At 40.1% G+C, this 21,936-nt stretch overlaps 1 protein-coding gene across 5 annotated transcripts in view; it reads right to left on the minus strand.

The window, feature by feature from the left end:
* Positions 1-11,660, minus strand: part of TOPBP1 (DNA topoisomerase II binding protein 1) — a 61,488-nt gene extending 49,828 nt beyond the window's left edge. For 2 of the 5 annotated variants that reach the window (XM_046676185.1, XM_046676171.1), the window contains exons 1-10: positions 11,524-11,660; positions 10,821-10,911; positions 8,712-8,846; positions 7,084-7,227; positions 6,234-6,415; positions 4,601-4,797; positions 3,440-3,619; positions 2,563-2,732; positions 850-1,013; positions 455-702 (exon numbers count right to left, since the gene is read on the minus strand). In XM_046676185.1, coding sequence (XP_046532141.1) covers positions 455-702; positions 850-1,013; positions 2,563-2,732; positions 3,440-3,619; positions 4,601-4,797; positions 6,234-6,415; positions 7,084-7,227; positions 8,712-8,846; positions 10,821-10,904 — 1,504 coding nt within the window. In that variant the 5' untranslated portion in view covers positions 10,905-10,911; positions 11,524-11,660. Of the gene's footprint in view, positions 1-454; positions 703-849; positions 1,014-2,562; positions 2,733-3,439; positions 3,620-4,600; positions 4,798-6,233; positions 6,416-7,083; positions 7,228-8,076; positions 8,206-8,711; positions 8,847-10,820; positions 10,912-11,523 lie in introns of those variants that run through there. The other 3 variants (XM_046676177.1, XM_046676194.1, XM_046676201.1) reach the window with 3 other exon arrangements.
* Between the last annotated feature and the right edge of the window lie 10,276 nt (positions 11,661-21,936).

The following is a 21,936-nucleotide window of genomic DNA, read 5'->3' on the forward strand; positions in this document are numbered from 1 at the left end:
TTCTTTATATCTTTTTGGATGTATTAAATATTTTGCAATAAATTTTTTTAAAAAGAGAAGAAATGCTGCTCGCAACTCTTCACTGGCAGTTTCCCTTACCACACTGAGGAGAACCACATACAGAGGGGGCAGACCACAGTTGCAGCACCGTATGCATTAAAACCACAATAATCAAGTAAGAGGCATTTGCTACAAGGGTAAAATAGAATAAAATACTGCTACAAACTCACACAAACCAAGTGATGCCAGTATAGAAAACAGATCAAAGAGGAGCTGGTGAGTTGAAGAGAGAAGAAGGGGTCAGAACCCTTCAGCCTTGCCTGCTTAGAAAAAGTAGCAAACAAAACTTTAAGGGAAGAACTTACCTAGAAAACCTGGCAGAAATCACCTATGTACATATACTGCTACTAAAATATTTCTTAATCACTATAAACACTAATCAACTATTTCTTACCTATTGTTGGGTTATTAATTACATATTGAGAGAGCAGATCTTCATCAGCTTGTTCATGCTTTTCAACAGGAGCAAAGTCTTTCTTAGAGAAGCTGCTGTTCTTTTTTAAAAGGGCTGTTTTACTTTCAGGTGGATCTGACACTGGAATTTCCACTGGCTGGTAGTTGGCGTGGATATATGGCTCTTCAGGAAGCATATAACCTTTATTAAAACACTCTAGCAACCATTTTGCTCCCACTACATGAGGCCTACAAAGATAGTACATACTTTATATTAGTTTAGACTGTATAGCCATCATCGCACTTGCTGTGCAGTTTCCATACTTGCATGGACATGCAATTTTAAGAAAAATCATTACAGAGTAGAAATTGCTTTGAATTAAAAACTGATAGAACCTGTGGGCTGATTTATCCCAAAACTGCTTCAATTCATCGTCATAATCTCCCACAATAACATGAGTTACATCTTCATTGAGCTGATTAAAACGAACTCCGCCTCCACTGTTAATAAGCCTTCTCAGTTTATCTAGCTTTCTGCCACTAAAACCGCAGAGATATATCTGCAAAGAGAGAAAATAGTTACTTTAGATTAACGCATTTAAGACGATTTGTTTCTCTCAATAAAAACTCATTTATTAAAAATATATATCTAAATCCATTGTGTGTAAATAAGGCAATTCTTATGTACATTTTTAGATATATTAAGAAGTGGAGGATACTCTGAAACTCCTTCACAACCTCACAGCATTATTACTCTTCAGGGTCTATTTGATAAGCATTCTGAGGCTTTATATAAAATAGAAGCCAGGATACAATATCTTCTGAATATTACTGCACAGAAATTTCTAAAACGCAGGTAGCCTCTTAAACTGTAAAGATCTTACTACTTGTAAATTTTAAAGTAATTATAGAAATAAAGTGGAGTTAAATGTCCAAATTCAGAAAATCTAGGTTTAAATTTTGGTTCAGCTGCCAATACTAACCACATGACCATGGCAAGTTACTCAAGCTCTTTAACCCAATTTTCTTACCTATAAATTGAGGTATCTTTTTCACAGAGTTGATTAAACAAGAAAATTTAAGGCAAAAAGCTGAGCACAATGCTTTGAGGATAATGCATATGCAATAATTTGATTTATTTTTAACTATCAGCATATATTTAAACCAATTTAATCAATATAAAAATCTTTTTCATCTTTTACATAATGTGTCATTTAAAAAATTTCTTAAGAATGATAAATCTATTCCTAACTGCATTTATATCCCAAACTAAATAACCTCCATTACTAGAATATATTTTAACAAAAATGTGGAATTATATACTTCCTATAAGTAAAGAATAATTAAACGTCATATTCAGAATTAGAATAGTCTAGGATAAAAGATTATAAAGGACACTTTCTGTTCTGCTAGTAAGTTGTTAAGTTTTAAAAGTATAGAAGGGTAAGGTAATCTGCCCAATTTCCTTTCTTAGCAACAAAACAGGGTTAAATCTTTGCTGCTCTTTGAGAATTAAAACGCATAGCCTACTGATTCTACAAGTAGGAAGATATTCAGTAAGTATTCAACTCTAGGAGACCTATAGCATGTTTCCATCAAGGCACTGATAAGATAGTTATTCAAACACTAAAAAACTAAACAGCCCAAGAAATATTAAACAAAGCAGTGGGTCTAATGGTTAGGGATACAGGCTTTGGAGTGGATGGCTGGCTACTTAAAGTCTGTATGACTCTGAACAAGAATTTTAATCCTCTACATCTCAGCCTCAGGATAACATCCATTTTAGAGTTATTTGTGGGAATTAAGTGAGAATTTATACAACATATTAACAATATATATAAAATGATTAGCACAGTATGTAGCATATTATAAATATTTAATAAATAATAGTTATATAACTCTGAAGGATGACAGATGAAGGTACATCCCAGGCAGAGACACCCTGACAGCTGAAGGATGGACATGGCCTAATCAGTGCATCTACTTAGCTAGAGGGGAGGGTTTATGTAGATAAGGAGCAAACTCAACTCTGAGGGGTCTTCAAAGTCAGGCTAGGAAGTTCTAATGTATATTATCACTTATTGCATTTATTACATAATAAAGACATACCCGACAACCATCTAATAAATCTTCAGGTGCCTGAAATGCACTGATGTCCAGATTTTCTAGATTTTCAAGTGTAGGCTCCACTTTACTATTAAGAACTGAATTACATATCGATTCATTTATGCAACTTGCAGTGATGTTGGAAATATGGCTGACATCTGAAAGAGTACGACCTATGTATTAAAAAAAGATGCATAAATTTACAGAGATAAAATAATTGTGATTACTATTTTCCTATAGATTAACTTTTCTTAAACACAAAGGGCTAATTTCCAAAGGAAGATACAAATGCTTCTACTGAAATCTTGTGGGCAAAGTATGAAAACTGAAAACAAAACTAAGTTTCCTATCTCATTTAAACGAAAACACATTTAATATATTTTTTCTTAATAGTTGCTTGCTTCTGATAAAAAATCTGAAGTTGTCAGTTGTAAGGTCCAAGAAGCTTATATTTGAAAAAAAATTTACATTTGCTAAACTGCCAACACAGCACCTACAGAACAGAAACAGCTTTAAATTTTATACGAATACAGATATCTATAATAATTGCAGTGAATAAAATGTACTAATATTTGCACATCAGTTGAGGTTTAAAAAATTAATTCTTTTAAGTCTTTATCTATTAGTATTCTTAATTTCTCTAATCATCTTTTGCATTTTGTATAATTTGCATCAGGGTATGAAAGAAAGTACGCTTTCACTATAAAAAAAAATCAGAAGTTCTGGACTAATATTTTGTACAATTTGGTTGTTTTATTACACGCTTATGCCTGGAAGCATTCCCAACTGCATCTCACTGATCCTAGTAACAAATCAATTCTTACATAAAAAACTGATTGCCTTCAAAATGATCATTTACTTTAATCCCAATGAGACTTACCGTCACCTGTAGTGATCTGGCCAGTAGGAGTTGAAGTATCAGGCATAGCCTTTGTTTCTGGTCTAGGTTCTGTCCTGTATATGGATTCATCCTGACAAAAACCTTTCTCAACACTGTCAAAAAACCATTTCGTGGTCACACAGTGTACATTCCATCTCTTGGCACATTCATATTTTTGACCTATCATGTTCGTTGAGAGAGAGAAATTCAAATCATTAAAATCTATCTTTGTAGAAATATTCAAATTATGATAGAGTATTAAAAAAAACTCACCAGAGACAAAATTAGTTACCAGTAATTACTCTTAAAAACTATGCCATACAGCATATTAAAAAGTAATATTTTAGGGGGCCGGCCCCGTGGCCTAGTGGTTGAGTTCCTGCGCTCTGCTTCGGTGGCCCAGGGTTTCACCAGTTCGGATCCTGGGTGCGGACATGGCACTGCTCATCAAGCCATGCTGAGGCGGTGTCCCACATGCCACAACTAGAAGGACCCACAACTAAAATATACAACTATGTACCGGGGCGCTTTGGGGAGAAAAAGGAAAAATGAAATCTTTGAAAAAATAAAAATAAAAACTAATAAAAAGTAAAAACATAAAAAAATATTCTCTAGAATAAAGATTGTAGAACACCAAAATGAACTGCAATTTTAAGGAATTCTTATTGATAATGTATTTTTCTAATAACTGCCTCATGTTCTGCAAGGTGTATCTTCAAGTTAAAACTTCTAGTTCATTTAGTAAAGCTGATACACTCAATTAAAAACTAAGTCAAGCCTTTTAAATTTGTCATTACAAAGAAATGTAATTTAGCTATATCTATTAGCTTTCTTGTTATTGATGCAAATTTCTTCTCAAGTATTTGGTAACTGTGTAGGGGAGTTTTTTTTTTTTAAAAGCAAAAGATCTGATAATAAATTTAGATAAAACACCACTGGAAATTTTTGCTTCTTTATATTTATTCAATGACCTGGATAAACACTAGGAGAGTCATGTAATTTTTCTACAGATTGTGAAACAAACTATCTTTGCAAGATGTTAGGGAAAAACTATCATACTAAATTTATGACACGTCAGAAGCAAAAGCTATACTGTAAAGACTTTAAAATGTTAAATACTAGAGAAAATTTTGCATTTGTCCATTTGGGAAACAGTTTTACCTTTCGGTTCTTGCACAATGAGGTGTGTACATTCATTCATTTTCAACTGCCCCATGTATTGACCTCCATGCTTAATCGTGAGTTGCTGAACTGCCTTCCTCTCTAAGCCACACAAGCCAGTCACACAGATTATACAACCAAGAAAGACAGGACACTTGAAGTCTTCCACGTTTATATCAGTGTATCTAGCTATTTTCCTGGGGAAAACAAATGATAAAAAGGAAAAAAATTTAACATGTTAAATATACCAGATAGTTTAAAATTTACCAGAATAACGACAAACAACAGAAATATCACTAATACTTTCCTCATTTTTTAGGATTTTAATCACTTTTAAGATAAGGGGAACGGGGACACACACTCAGAATTACACTAACTGATCATCTAGCTCAACATCATCTCTAGTGAAAAATAATGTTTCAGACAGCGTCTCTCAAATAAAACTGTTTGAAGGGAAAAATATATATTTCATTAACTCTAAGTCCATGCTGATCAAAGTGGGGTGTATTTTTCAATAAGTCTGAATCTCCACCTAAAAACCCAAAGATTCTTTAGTTACCTACTTAAATAACGGACTTTTCATCCTTCCATTATAGTATGTAAATAATAAGCCATGATTTTTGGCAGAACACCAACAATATCGATATCATCCTGTTGCCATTTTAGGCAGATGTGTTGAAGAAACAGCCAGGCTGGGAGTGAGGGTGCCAAGGGGGAGATATATTTAGGATGTCCTGGATGGTACTGAAAGGAAGACCAGAAAAATGCCTATTTAACTCAAACAATGGCACCTGGACTTAGGGTTGCTAATCTAGTTTTAGGGGAAAATCAATTCTGTCCCTTGAAATAGCTCTAAGCTCCATGAGGGCAGGGATGCTATCCTGTTTTGATCACTACATATATCTAATGCCTAGCTCAGGCCAGGTACATAAAATGAGCTCTACTGACATTCACTCAGGGACTGGCCCCATGGCATAGTGGTTAAGCTCACGTGCTCTGCTTTGATGGCCTGGGGTTTGCAGGTTCAGGTGCCGGGTGCGGGCCTATGCACTACTTATCAAGCCATGCTATGGCTGGCATACCACATAGAAAAAATAGAGGAAGCTGGGCAGAGATGCTAGCTCAGAGCTAATCTTCCTCAGCAAAAAAAAAAAAAAAAAGTGTATAACTCACTATATATTTTTTTTTAAATTTACTGAATGATCACATCTCAGTTAATGGCTTTTACATATGTTTATATCCAACATTACATATGCTCCCTTTGGGAGGGAATATGACTGCCAAAATGATTAATTTACATCCGAGCACAGTATTAAAGAATAATGCAACAGAAGAGTTACAGTTGCCACACTAATTATCTTAAGTATTTCACAAGCATTTTCTGCTAAAAACAATTTTATTATCAAAGCATTTCTTACCTTGCAGCCAATACTAACCCCATAGTTCATTCTACCTATCAACTTATACCTCGTTTGTTTTCATTGGAGAAAACAGTAATAACCCCATTTTTCTCCCTGAATAACAAATCCAAAGAGGATACTATAAAACCTCCCCTATGAAAACCCACAATATGCCAAAATGATTGAATGTATCACTTTTTCAAATCTACAAAATATCTAAATGTCTTTCTTACTTCTCCTGGGACTTCTCCCAAAGTGTTTTTACCCAGGAAGGAAGCAAAATAGGTTTCTTCAGGTTCGCAGCAACTAAATATTTCTTGCTGCCAACTTCTCCTGCAATAAGGTGAGTGACTGATACATTAAGGTCTCTGTATACGCGTCCACCCATCATTTGTACATATTTATGAACTTCTTCCTGTGGCCCCAAAAGAAAATGCATTATTAATACTGAAGCAAATCATCTCTCTCCCTTTTTTACACGACATCCTATAAATATCTTTTGTTGTTGTTAGCTTGAATACACAAATGTTTCTCACCACTACGAAGTTAAATAATTAACTAAATTACTTTTTGGAAGATAAATATGAATTATAAATAAATTTTATATATTATTTTCCTAAATTTATCCCTTTCAGCTCCATGAATTTATTAAACTATGTTGCTTCTATAATAAACAATATATTTTAATATACCATACGTATGTTTTAAACAATATAAATTATATGTATAATATATAAGAAAAATACATTTTAAATCTCTCTCTCAGAATCCTTTTTTTTGATTAACCATCTATGGTGGAAAAATGCAAGCGATTCAAAAATAAACTCATCAACCACGTAGGGAAAAAAGTGACTTTCCTTTTAAATCAAAAGAAAAAACCTTAATTAGCCAGTTTTCAATACAACAGATTCCACTGCATTCAATTTACTAAAAAATAAAAAAAGATATACATTGCTGTATAGTAACTTTGTTATAAGTCATGAACACCAAAACTTAAAGGTCTTTCAAAGTATCTCCTACATAGTGAAAAATTAAGTGCAGAAATAAACAAATACACGTCATGATATTCCTCTCAACACCTACTCTTTTCTCTTTTTCCAGGCTTGTACAAGATACGGTTACATCAGACATAACCATATTATAAACTGGATGTTCGGCTCTTGGAACACATCGCTGGTGCTGCATACAAAATATGACTACTTGAGGACCAACAATTCTGCAGCCAAGCTACAAAAAAGAAAAAGTTTGGTAAGTAGAAAAAGACCTCCAGTCTTATAAAATTACATTTCGTAATATTTACCAACTCTTTACAGAAGTTGATGACCACTACAGAAAAATCACCAAATTGTTGTAAGAAAAAAAAACAAAGACCATTGTATAATTTCTCAGACACACTACACATTAAATAAACACACACAAAAGCTAATCAAACAACGCAAGCTATCAAAAGAAATAAGCTTCAAGAGCCAGGCTCACTCAAAATTGCCATCGAAACTTTAATCTCTGAAACAAACACATTCTTAATAATAGGGGATATGAGTAACATTCTTATACTATAATAATTAGGTATACCCATAATACTTTTCAAATGAAACACCCAGCCAGTGAAGCAGTTTAAAAGTGTAAGAGCCTCCTCTAAAATACTTATGTCACAAAGAAATGTACCATCCTAGGCAGTTTCTATGTTTGTGTTTTAAACACTTTGTCTGCAACTCAATGTCTTTCCAAGCAAGACCCACAAAGACTTTTCCTAGGATACTGCAGGTTACTCAAAAAATGACCTTTCATTTTCATTGATAATTGAGCTAATAAAGATGACAGTCTTGATCATCACCAGCACATTCAAGCCAGACTAAAAAGCCTACAATTGCCAAAGTCACCAGGGCACGACTGATTTAAATACATAGGGTAAATGATTATTGCTATCCTTTTGGTCAGTCATGAGAAAAGTGAGTTTTTGATGCTATTGGTTCTGACAAGCAGTGTTATTTCCAAAAGGAGGGTAAGACCAACAGTGCTTTTGGCAAAAGCGGGCACAGACCTTCCATAAATCGTACACATACTGCATCTACCTACTCTTCTATGTTTTCTTCTCCTTCAAACAAGAATCACTTCTCTGTAATGTGGATGGAATTACAGCCAGTTTACTTTTATTTCAAGGCTTCTCTGTTGTCCAGACACCAAAAATTAATGAGTCAGTAGACTCTAGAATCAACAAAAAGAAATAAGATGGCTCATTGGTATATTAGCAGTACTCACCCCCTAAATACTTCCTTTCAGCATGTAATTTTTCAGACCCTCTACAAGGCAGAGGTACTAAAATTTGGCATGCAAAAGCACACAGGAAAGACAGTAAGTACCAAGTGTTACGTGGAGGGCCTTTCCTACTCTTTATCAGTTCTCCCTGAATTAGCTCCCAATCAAACTGAGTTCAAGGACAGCAGAACTCCATCACTAAACTGTTTCATTACTATAGGGCTCACTTATACTAAGTGAAGTTAAATCCCCTGAAACAGGAAAAGTACATATAACAAAAGCCTACTGTAACATAATTAGCCTTTAAAAATACTATTCTCATTTCCCAAAAGCAAAAGATCCCTCTGGATTCATAATGTGCATAATACTTCATGATCAGTAAAGAACTATGTTCACTGGAGCACAAACAAACCAAAAAACAGATTACCAAAGGAACACACTAAAAGTTAGCAAACCTTTCTGAGGTGATCAAAGACAATGCCACTAAAAGGGTCACAGATATAAAGTGATCGATCATTCTCCCTTATCTTCAATGCCTCTTCTTCTGTAATAATCTGAAGATATTCTTCTGATTGGAACTCTTTTATTGACTGAGAGAAGAATGAAATAAGAAGACACCAGAAATTATTCACTGGTATTTAAGTCCTATGAATTCTATTTTCAAAATCCATCTCAATCTAGCTTTTTCCCTCTTGAAAGCTACCATCATCTGTCACCTGGCCCTCTGCAGACGTCTCCAAAGTGGTTCCTTCTCTCTCCCTTGCCCTAAATCTATTCTCCGTGCAGGAGCTAGTAATCAGGTCATGTCATTCCCTGCTCAAAAACTTCCAAGAGCTTCCCACCACACTCAATAAAATCCACGTTCCTTACAATGGCCTACAGACCTGAGTCTCAGCCCTGCCCATCTCCCCTCTGACCTTCTACCGCTCATCCCTCTTGCTTACTCTAGCCACTCCTGTTTTCTTCTAGGCCTGGAACAAGCTAAGCAGGACCTCATGGAAAGGCTTTGCTCTGGCTCCCACTGCCTGGAATACTCTTCTCCCAGGCCTTCACCTGACTTGATCCCCCACTTCAATCAGATCTGCTCAAATGTCACCTCCTCAGAGATGCCTTTCCTGATCATGCCTTCTAAAATACGCTTCCCCATCCCTCTAGTCTATTTTATGAAGAAAAATAACATTGATATTACGTATATAGAGGTTTTATATAGAGTGTCCTTTATAAGAATGACAGTTTCATCATCTACCTTGTTTGCCACCATATCCTGGCACCTAGTAAGCACTCATTTTCTGAACCAATCTTGAAGTTCGTATGTTAAATACTTAAGAGTGATCCTTTTAAACGGTTAACTCAGATCATGTTACTCTTCTGATTAAACCCTTCCAGTGGCTCTCCATCTCACCGAAAGAAAAAGCTAAAGTGTTTATAATGGTCCACATGGCCCTACACGACCCCTTTACTCTTACTCTCTGAAGCATCCCTTAATATTCTCCCCCCACCCTTTGCTCACCACACTAGAGCCACACTATATTGGACAGACTCTCCAAGCACTTTCCCAGCGGCCTGTGTACGCTTGTTCCCTCTGCCTGAATCTTTCTTCCCCAGATATCCACATGGCTACCTCACCTCCTCCAAGTGTACTCAAACGTCATCTTCTCCACAAAGCCTACCCTGATCACACTCTATTTAAAGTCGTAACCTTCTCTTCTCCTTCTCCCCCAACAAACATCCTCCAGAACCCTTAACCTGTTTTGCTCTTTTCTCTTCCCATAGCACTTAGCATCTTGCAACATACTATATACTTTACTCATTTATCATGTCTGATCAATGTCTATTTCTTCCTGCTGGAACAGAATGTAAGCTGAGAAAGCATGGATCTTTGCCTGCTCTGATCACTGCTGTGTCACAAGTACTAAAATAGTGCTTATCAGATCACGGACATTCAATAAGTACTTGCTGAATGAATGAACTTTGAAGAAAAACGTGCTACATCAGTGCTTCTTAAGACTTGAATGTACACAGGAATCGCACTGCGAATCTTGTTAAACTGCAGATTCTAACTGGTAAGTCTGAGGTGGGGCCCTAGGATCTGCATTTCGAACAAAGTGTCAGGCCATGCGGAGGCTGCTGGAGCCAGTGAGTAGCCCGGCTCTATACTACCCTACATCCTCCCATATTCTACTGTAAAGGACGAAACACACTTTTAACAATTAACCAAAAGATGAAGTGTAACCAGTACATGACCGATTCAAATATTTTCAGCACACAAAGGTCTACTCTGGGTAGCAGACAAAAGAAAGCAACTTAATTTTCAAGAAAAGCAGATCTGTCACTTTCAAGAGAAATGTCCTGATAGATTTCAAGCCCCCCAAGATACATAATAATGATATACTTACATCAATTCAAAAATACGTAAGAATGATGTATCTATATTAATGCAGACTACAGTAAATTACTATGAAAATAAGCTGTTATGAAGACATAAAAAGCACAACAAATCAAAAACACTAAAAACAAGAAAATGAATTCACAGATTCAAACAAGCCGTTGTCAACTATCCTTACCTCAAGAGCTTTAAAAAAACATTCAGAATTGTCTGAAGACTTTAAAAACTTCACCAAAAACGGTTCTTTCTCATTTCTGGACATTTTTGAACTGTCAAAATAAAGGAACCATTAACGAGAACAGAAACACATCAAGTACGGAGTTAAATGTTTAAAGCACCTATTTTAATGCACAGACAAGAATGCCTAGAGATTGGCATTCTGGCCTCGCTCATGGACTCGTCCACGATCTTTTCAAGAAACGCAGGAATGTGGGCAAAGTCAAGGGAAAAGATGACAACACCAATCCTTGCAAATCAGAGAATGAAATTAATGTCCCTACACTGAATACACTGAGGGCCTTTACTATGGGGCTCTAAGTCCCCTAAGCTAAAGGGCATTCAATTGCACTTGGCTTAGGGACACACACAACGAATCTGTCCCCGCGCGTCTCCACGGCCCTCAAAGCCTGTCCACCCCTCGGTAAACGGCTTTTATATAAACCTGGAAGCCAGCTAGCAGGACATGCCGCCTATAGGGCCGGCCGCTCCGGCTCCCCAGCTCCCAGGGAAAGGCCCGGCTCTCGGTGCAGCCGCAGCCACGTCCCTCGGGGCCCGAGTCCCACCGCCCGTCCGAGGGCCGGTTACCAGGGCCGGAAACAAGAACCCCGAGGCCAGAAGAGGCGCCGGGCCCTTCGCTGGGGTCCCGCTCCGGCCGCACTCACCTCGGCTGAGCCTGGGTAGGGGTTGTGGGGCGGCGGGTGGGGTCGGGCGCCCCCACGGCGCACACCCGCCCGCCCGCCGCGGCGCCCCCGGCCCGAGGCTACGGCAGAACCCGGAAACAGCCGGGGCCGGGAACCGACTTTCGCGCCAACGCGCGGACGCGCCCGCCTCTTCCGTCGGAAGTGACGCCACCGCCGCTGCGGGAGGAGGCGGGGCGTGTTAGTTGGAGAGAGTTCTCGGCGGCCTTGGGCAGCACCGCCTGGCGCTCAGGGCTTTGAAGGGCTGGCCGGGTCGGCTTAGCATGGTCCAGCGCCCAGGGCTGGGGACCGCGGCTAGGGGCCGCAGTACCTTAGAGGAGGTGCCACCCGGGGCGAAGGAAAGGCAGCGAAGAACAGGGCGTCCTCAGTGTTGTGCACCTGCCGCCTGCCAGGCAGTGCGCGCAAAACCATATATTACCATTCAGAACAAATCTATGGTATCTGCATTTTACAGATGTCAAAGCTGAGGCTTAGGTAAGTTAAATGATGTGTCCAAGGTCACACAGTAAGTCGTAGAATTAAGATGGCGTCCACGTCTTTTTGACTCTACAGCCTGGGTTCTTTCTCCTCCAATGTAGCAGGAATATAGTCACCGCCTAGCACAGCCAAGAGGCCTGAAGGGAAGAAATAAGTCAGGATGACTTGCATTACACGCCTAGTGCAAAGGGGTCTTTGCCAAGACCTCCCCTTTCAATGATCATCTCATTTCCTTTCTCTATAGCTCCCTGAGTGTTGGCGAGATTCTGGGATGGAACCTAATGTTCAAATGGCAAAGATCGGGGGAGAGGAGGTAAAATGGGACGGCAGAATCTTGTTGATGACCAACGACAAGCTGTTTAGTTAGTGTTTCTCCTCGTTTTATTCTTGACTCTTGAGATTGAGAAGCTTATGACGGTGGATTGAGTAAAGTGAGAGTTTAATGCCATATACCTCGATTGTTCTTGTTTTTCTTTTTAGTGCCTACAGATGGCAGTGGGCAGCTTGAGTCTACGTGTGTGCATACACCCGTGGAAGGTGAGTCAGATCAGTAACCCTGGGACTCAAAAATAAAGGCCCGTTGTTGAGGAGAGGGTGAAGAAAGCTTTAGAAATAAACAAAAGTTACTAGAGGTGTAAAAAAAAAAAAAAAAAAAAAAGGAGATGCCGCACTTAATTGTAAAGGCGCAAAGCTTCATGAAGCTGTGGTGCTTTACAGTAGATCAAAGACTCCTGCTTGCACTATTCCCGTTTACTCAGCACTTCTCTGGTATGTGGGCATCACTGTCCTGTGCTATGTAGATGGGGAAAGAGAGGCTCAGGGACTGTGTGACTCGCCCAGGGCCACACAGCCAGGATGTGGCCGCACCTGGGCTTGAGAAGAGGCAGCACCATGACTGGAAACCTTGTCCCCTTCCTGACACACCACACTGGTCCTTGTCACATGCTGCCTGCCCTTCTCTGCACGAAGGTCAGCACCCAGGCAGGAGCCCGTTCCTGACATTTGTGGGGCTCAGTGGAGGCCTCTCCAGAGGAGGAGATTCATAGATGCTTCTAATGAAGTGGACGAGGACAATGAGATCAATCCCGTAGGTTTTAGCAGCTGGATTTGAATAGCAGGGGAGTCGACTCGTCTTTAGAGTATGAGGCCAGGTGACAGGTTCTCCCGTCTGTGTCTCCACATAGGCAGAGAGGGTCTGTATCTGTCCCTGAAGTACCTAATCCTGGGCATTAGCGAGAACAGTGGTTCTCTATCCAGTGTGGTGCCTGGACCAGCTGCCTCAGCATCACCTGAGAACTTCTTAGCAATGAAAGTTTTGGGCCTGACTTTGGACACGCTGAGTCAGGAACTCTGGGGTGGGTTCCAGCGTTCTGTGCTTTAACAAGCCCTCCAGGAGGTTCTGATGCACTTTTTAAAGTTTGCTTGAACAGCAATCGTTTAGGAAAGGGTGAAAGTGGTGACATGGGTTGTGGTCCATGAAGATTTTGGTGAAAACGAAGAATAGTTGTGATGTGCCCTCAGGAAGCTGCCTCAGAAAATGGGTTCAAGGATTAACTTTTCCCTTACCTCCCTGACATTTAGGATCACCCCCCTGTTTCTTTGTCAGTTTTGTCACCTAGAACCAGACACTCCACACCCTGCTAGGAGTAGGATTAAAGGGAACTTTATCTGTTTGTAGAATGAAAAAACACAGGAAACAAATGTGACAAAATAGTTACTTTTAAAATATAGGTGGTGGGAGTATAAGTATTTATTTCTGTTATATTTTACTATATAGAGAAGATTTATCAAAATTAAAAGATAAACTAAAAATAGATTTTCTGAGGGTTTTATATTTACGTTTCCAGAGCTGTAAATGAATAAATATGTATAAATAAAAGGATGTATAGTTTAAAAATGAAATTAGTAAATGATCTTTATTGCTGCAGAAATAGCAGTGCAAAACATTTGTTTAAATGGTTGTCTTCAGTAACTTGGAAGGTAGAGCATAGGCCTACTGAGTCTGCTGAGGTGTAGGAAGAGGAGGCAAAATGGAACGTAAGTGGCACATGTTGGTTGCTACTGGCTGCATTTATTTATTTATTTATTTATTTTTGCTGAGGAAGATTAGCCCTGAGCTAACATCTATTGACGGTCTTCCTCTTTTTTTTTTTTTTGTATGTGAGCTGCTTCCACAGCATGGCCACGGACAGATGAGTGGTGTAGATCTGCACCCAGAAACTGAACCTGGGCCACCAGAGCAGAGTGCACCAAACTTAATCACTAGGCCACTGGGGCTCACTCTATTGGCTGCATTTAATTAGATATTATAAGAAAGAGACAAACTCAGGGAAGAATTGGCTTGTTTGCAAGCAAAAAATGAAAAGGAATTAAAAAATCCACAAATGTGGCATTTTGCAAGGTTGGAAAAGCTGACTGTATCTAGGCCCTGAAAACAAGAGATAAAGCTGAGAGAGGTTTTTGGCAACAAATGTCCATTACAACCCTTCCATGTAGAAAAGATCTAGTTAAGAATACGGTCCTCCTACCCAAGCTGGGTAGGCATCATCAGTTGAGAGAGAGAGACGTATGGGGCCAAGGATAGCAACCAGGCTTGAAAATTAGCATAGGAGAGAACAGCAGGTGTGGTTACTACCATAGGGGAACAGCTCTGCTATGGCTTCCTGGCAACCTTGCACATATCCACGTAGGCAGAGGTTGGAATTACAGCATGTCTGAGCCTCAGCTAAACACCATGTGCTCCTGCTGGAACACGAGAGGAAAGGAGGCCTCTAAGGAGCTGCTAGCTGGGAGGCCACCTCCCACTTGTCTTCCGCCACCCCACTCCCCCCCTTCCCCGGAAGCTGTCGTCAGGTAGTTTCTCATCACCTCCCAGATTCTGATGAGGTATCGAGTTTTCTGCACCACTCCCCTCAGAATAGAGCTGCAGATTATGAAACCACTTAGCTGCTATCTAATTTGGTTCCTCAGCAATAGGACTTCCCATAATAGCCCATTTTGTCTCAGTGGCATCTTTTTTGGCATCTGGGAGGAGGACCCGGGGAGCCGGCACCTTTGGCTTCTTCTTCTTTTTTCCCATCTATAGAAGTAATAAACCATCTAAATCTAAAAGTGTCTCATGTTTCTTCACCAGTCTAATCAGTCAGGCCTTGCCCTTGCCCTTGCCCTTGTCTCATATGTGAGACGTCCCCCACTACCGCATGAAACTGACTGGAAGCAAATAGACCTGAAGTTTACTAGAGTTTTGAGATAATTGCTTTGTGAAGAAACCAGAAGCCTGGAGTATTCGAACTTTGATACAGTCTTCAAGCTTGCATAGGCAGAAGTGGGTGAAAAGTCATCCAGCCCCCAAGGAGCACAAACTCCTCCATACCTCTCCAGAAATGGCGAGAGAGGATAATGGAAAAGGAAGACCCTCCCAGAGAGAGGTGCCAGGGACCTTAGAGAGCAGTGAGTGAAGGAGCTACTTTCAGAGAGCTGAATCTGAATCTAATCAGGCAGAGGAGCCAGTGCCTGCCCGGTAGGACTTCAGAGTTGATACTGCCCAGCAATGGCTACGGGCCTCCTCTCCTCCCCTTTCTGGAAGGGAGTTTTATTGTAGTTATTCTGTCCCTGCCCCAGCATTGTATATCAGGTATGCAACAGGGCAGGGGAGGGGTGGGCAGCAACTTGTGTTTTTAGTCCATTTGTCACTGGATTCTGGCCTATGGTGGATTCTGGCAGAGACCATTTAGCAGACCCTTAGCTACCCACACATATCCCCTCCACCTTACCACTCTTAAACACATTGGGAAACTTCCAGATGCCAGCATGTGTGTTTGTATGAAGGCATTCTCTGACACCAGGAGTCTGCTTTGCCACCTACACAGTAGGCCAAAGGGCAAGAGGACTTACGACCCATGGAAAAAACCCTCAATGACTGACAGGAATTGGTGTACAAAGACTCTTGTTTGCAAACTCCTGGGATGGGATATTCTACCGTGGCTCTCAGAGTTTCCCCAGTGGAATTAAGCCCTGGTCTCCACGTGGTAGCTGACATAATACATCCTTTAGATGCCTTCTTTTTCTTATCTCACTTCCTCATTCTCTTACCTGTGTTTCTTTACTCACTAAACAAAACATTTGAAAAGTCGTGTCTAAAAGTCTGTTTTCTGGGGGCAGTCTAAGACAAAAGATCCAAGATGTATGCTTCCCTTTCACAGTGCGTGTTGTTGCTGGGAAGAAGTTGCCCAGGCAGGGATTCCAATTCCCCTCCTCTTTGCATTTAGATGTGCTCATGCGCTGAGTTATGGCCAATAGACTACAGGTAGAAGTGATGTTTATTACTTCCAGGCCTGGTCCATAAACAAGACTCTTGTACTACCTTCCACACTCTTCCTTATTCTGGGTGTCAACACACAGGGCGTTCTTGGAAGCCCCATGTTGAAAATGGCAGAGCCTCCCTCCGTCTGGATCTCTGAACGACCGACCAGAACTATGAAGGTGAGCTCCCCACCCCTGCCTCTCCAACAAATTACCACCCCTGCTGCCAGTTGGGCTTTATATTAGCCAGAAGTCAACTGCCATCATGTTAAACCATTGAGATTTGGAGCTTTATCTGTTATGGCAGCTAGTACTAACCTAGTCAATTCTGAACTTGGCAAGATTTGGAAAACTGTTTTGCCAATTCAAAAATTGTCTCTGTTACTACAAAGCCCTTGGAAAGAGGAAAGAGTGAAATTACTCCAGAGACAAATGCCAGAGGCCACATGGAGAAGAGCATTGACTATGGAAGCAAGCTGCCTAGTTTGAACGCTGGCTCTGATGTGTACTAGTTGTCTGACCTTGGGCAAGTTACTTAACTTCTCTGTGCTTCATTTTCTTCCTGTATGAAATGGGAATGAGAATAGCATTTACCTATAGGGTTACTATAAATTAATATTTGAAAATCAGCTTAGTGCCTGGTACACAGTTCATGATAAATTTACAAATTCTTAATTTTCCAAGGCCATTCTTGCCATGACATCTTTAAATTCTTTCCTACAGCACGATCTTCTACCCTTCTGCTCTGTATTGTGAGAGTTTGTGCCAATGCAACAGAGATGGCTTGAACACTTTGGGTTCCTTCCTTTGCAATGTGACCTTGTCCCTGTACATAGGAAGTTTTTGTAGGTTGCTCCACTCAGAGGTCAGAGGGCACCTTGGCCCTGATGGATTTGGGCTGTGTTAGTTTTAGGTGGATCATTAACCTTGAGAGGAATGTTCACCTCTGGACCCTATTTGCCTTTTGTCCACAGGTCTGCAGAGAAGATTGCTCAACCTACTTTTGAGACAGTCATTTATGTGCACTTATTCATCTATTCGATCACTTTTTTTGAGCCCTATGTTATCCCAGGCACTATTTTCCAACCTAGGATTAGTGTGTTGAACAAGAAAAATGTGGTCTCCACTCTCAGAGACCCTATTTCCTTTCAAAGTTATGAATAAATGAAGGAAGGGCTAGGGTGGTTATAAATGAGCACAATAACCTGTGAAATTCATTCATTCAGAAATAATATACTAGAGTTTTAAAAAATGAAAGTTAAAAATTAGTATCTAATGTAGTCCGCACTTGTGCTTGTGTCGTGATGAAGTAGGTTTGCAGGAATTGTGCCCTTGTTGAGTGCATCTACAAGATGTGGATACAGCACCCAAAAAACATCTATTTAAGAGCATTAGACACTAGAGGGGCCAACTTTCTGGAAGGGGAGGGGATAACACAGAGAGGTGAGATGACATTCTGCAGTCACATCTCCCTGGGGGAACCTGCCACTTCTGGGCACAAGGCAAGAGGCATTTGGCTTCACCTGAGCTGGGGGCACTGCTAGCAGAGCTCTGGCAGTCCGGGGCTGGAAATGGCAGAAGTGGAGGCAAGGTCCCAGTGAGAAGGGAGGTGCAGAGAACTAAGCCTGACAGATGACTCATTTTCCCCTTTGGATATTTGGCACAATTTGAAGCTCCATGGATGGGAGGCAAAAGGGACAATTCCACTCTGTAGAGGGTCCAAGGAATAGACCAGGTATATTTGTTTCCTATTGCTGCTGTAACAATTACCACAAACTTAGTGGCTTAAAATAACACAAATTTATTATCTTATAGTTCTGTAGGTCATAAGTGAAAAATGGGTCTCACTGGGCAAAGTTGAAGGTGTCAGTAGGGCTGTGCTCTTTTCTGAAGGCTTGACAGGAGAATCCATTTTCTTGCCTTTTCCAACTTTAGAGCTGGTCATGTTTCTTGGCTTATGGTCCCACCCACTCCCATCTTCAAAGCCAGGAATGGCAGACTCTTTTGTGTGTGTGTGTGAGGAAGACTAGCCCTGAGCTAACATCTGCTGCCAATCCTCCTCTTTTTGTTGAGGAAGACTGGCCCTGAGCTAACATCCGTGTCCATCTTCCTCTATTTCATATGTGGGACGCCTGCCACAGCATGGCTTGCCAAGCGGTGCCATGTCCGCACCGAGGATCCCAAACAGCGAACACCGGGCCGCCAAAGCGGAACATGTGCACTTAACCGCTGCGCCACCGGCCGACCCCCAGGGTCTTTCTTACATTGCAGCACTCAGACGCTAACTCTTTTGGTTCCCTCTTCCACATTTAAAGGACTCTTACGATTACCTTTGCCTACCCACATAATCCAGGATAATCTCTTCATCCCAAAGCCACCTGATTAGCAACTTTAATTCTAGCTGGAACCTGAATGGCCCTGCCACGAAATGCAGCATTTCCACAGTTTGTGGGTTAGGACATGGACATCTTCGGGGGGGCCATTATTCTGTCTACCACACCAGGCTTTCAGTTGGCATTAGAGAGGGCACCCAAACTGCAGCCTAGCCTTGGTTCAGCCCAATCTGAGTGGATCAAAGTGATCAGTCCTCATTTTATTTTCTTAAAAGACTGAATGTACCTTGGAAATGATGTATATCATCTGGAGCTTCTAAAAAATTTCGTACACAATGTCCAGTTGTTCAAGCAAAAAGTAAAAGGCATGCCAAGAGAACTATATGTCCAAAAAACTGATAGAAAGACACATAAAATAAATATACCTGCAAATAATCCAGATATTTCAATTAGCAGACAGACAAGGACCCTTAAAAACTATGATCAATAAGGCCAAGAAAATAGAGTAAAGTGTGGGGAAAACAGGGGAAAAGATGGTGAAAATAGCAGAAGGGATGGAGAATTTCATCAGAGAATTGGAGTATATAAATAAGAAATCAAATGGAAATTCTAGAAGTGAAAAAGGCAATAATTCCACTCCAGATGCAAGAAAAAGTATCCTGGCACTTTCTGTCTGTATGACTGTGGCAGCCAAGATTGAGTGAGGGAATCCAGGAACTACAAAAACATGGAAAGACAACTTTTATAACTCAGAAATAACCTCATAAGCAACAAAGAGCCTGTTTTACTCCAGAAGAGAATCTAAGATGTGAGTTTACTTGAAAAAGGCAATAATTGATGTTAATTTCTTGATAAATGAATTTAAGAGTACAATAGATGCACAGAAGAGAGGATTAGTAAACTGGAAGACAGGTCAATATAAAACTAAAGCACAGTGAGAAAAAAAGAAAGAATAGAAATACAGAAAAAGCATGATATATGTGCGTATTTTAAGAAGATTACTACACATAGGATTATAGTCACAGAAGTAGAAGAAACAAGAGGCAAGAGGAACATTTAAACAAATAATGGCTGAGAATTTTCCAAAAGCGATGAAAAACAGTTCATATATTCACCCATATATTCATAGCTAGAGTAAAGTCACAGTAAGGCACATCAGGGACCCACCAAAGAAAATAAAGAAGATGATGAGAATATTTTAAAAGCAGCCAGAGGAAAAAGACACATTACCTTCAAAGGAGCAACAGTTGACTTAGTTGACTTCTCAACAGAAATTATGGACAAAAGAAAACAATAAAATGACATTATTAAAGTTAAGAAAGAAAATAATTAACAGAGTACAATATTATACTGAGTGGGGCAAAAACATCGTACAAAACTGTTAGTTAAAAACATTTAAAACTGTGGGAAAATTCTTTGCTAGATTTGTACTAAGGGAAAAGAATTTTTTTTTAAAATTTTTATTTTTCCTTTTTCCCCCAAAGCCCCCCAGTATATAGTTGTGTATTTTTAGTTGTGAGTCCTTCTAGTTGTGGCATGTGGGACGCCGCCTCAGCATGGCTTGATGAGTGGTGCCATGTCCGCACCCAGGACTTGAACCGGTGAAACCCTGGGCCACCGAAGTGGAGCGCACGAACTTAACCACTCAGCCATGGGGCCGGCCCCCAGAATTCTTCAGACAGAATAAAAATGACCCCAGATGGAAAGATAGAAATTGAGGAAGGAGTGGAGAGCAATGAAAAGAGGAAATATGTGGTTGTAAATAAATATTGACTTAATAATATTTTATGACATTCCAAAGTATAAATGTAATTAAAAGTGCATAACAATAACACAGCAGACAGAAGAGAGGAAATGCACTTAAAATGTTACAAAGTCCATAGCATTAGCAAGGAACTTGTAGAAGTGATAGTGTTTTTACACTATGATAAATCAAGGGTGTATGTTGTAATCTATTGGGTATTCACTAAAAGAAAAGGAAAAGAAAATGTAATTAACAAGTGAATAGAGGGGAAAGGATGGACAAATTAAAAGATTGATTAATCTAAAAGAAGACAAGAGAAGAAAGGGAACACCGTGGCCGAGTGGTTAAGTTGGTGCGCTCCGCTTCAGTGGCCCCAGGGTTTTGCCGATTAGAATCCTGGGCGCGGACATGGCACCGCTAGTCAAGCCATGCTGAGGCGGCATCCCACGTGCCACACAACTAGAAGGACCCACAACTAAAAATACACAACTATGTACTGGGGGGCTTTGGGGAGAAAAAGGAAAAATAAAATCTTTTTTAAAAAAAATGGTTAGCCAAGTAGAAAGCAAATCCGTCATGCTCTGCATAACGATCTCTCAGTCAAAAATGAACTGCACATATGACAGTGGTCTCATAAAATTAGTACCATATAGCCTAGGTGTGTAGTAGGCTATACCATCTAGGCTTGTGTGAGTACACACTATGATGTTCACACAACGATGAGACCGCCTAACAACAAATTTCTCAAATATATTCCCATGGTTAAGTGATGCATCTCCGTAGTAAGGCAGTGAATAACACCAAAATATATCAGTAATTACATTAAATGTCAACAAACTATATATGCCAATTAAAAGTCTAAGATGAGGGGCTGGTCCCGTGGTGCAGCAGTTAAGTTTGCACATTCCGCTTTGGCAGCCTGGGGTTTGCTGGTTCGGATCCCGGGTGTGGACCTATGCACTGCTTATCAAGCCATGCTGTGGTAGGCATCCCACATATAAAGTAGAGGAAGATAGGCATGGATATTAGCTCAGGGCCAGTCTTCCTCAGCAAAAAGAGGAGGATTGGTGGTAGATGTTAGCAGAGGGCTAATCTTCCTCAAAAAAAAGAGTCTAAGATGGTCAGATGGAATTTAAAAAATATATGCTGCTTATAAAAGACACACTTCAAATATAAGGACACTAAAACACTGAACGCAACAGGATTAAAACATACTCCATGCATACAATAGCCAAAAGAAAGATGTTGTAACTATACCAATATTAGACAAAGAAGACTTTAAGACAGGAAACATTACTAGAGATAAAAAGAGGCATTTCACAATGATCACAATAAGAAAGGGACTAACTCACCAGTCAGATCTCACACTCCCAAATATGTATGCACTCAAAAACATAGTTTTAAAATACATAAAGCAGAAGTTGGCAGAATTAAAAGAAGAAATAAACAGATCCATAGTCATAGTGGGGAACTTTAACATACCTCTCTCGAGTGCTAATAGAAAAATCGGACCCCCCCCCC

Source organism: Equus quagga, chromosome 1 (assembly GCF_021613505.1).
Source record: "Equus quagga isolate Etosha38 chromosome 1, UCLA_HA_Equagga_1.0, whole genome shotgun sequence".
Taxonomy (NCBI): Eukaryota; Metazoa; Chordata; class Mammalia; order Perissodactyla; family Equidae; genus Equus; species Equus quagga.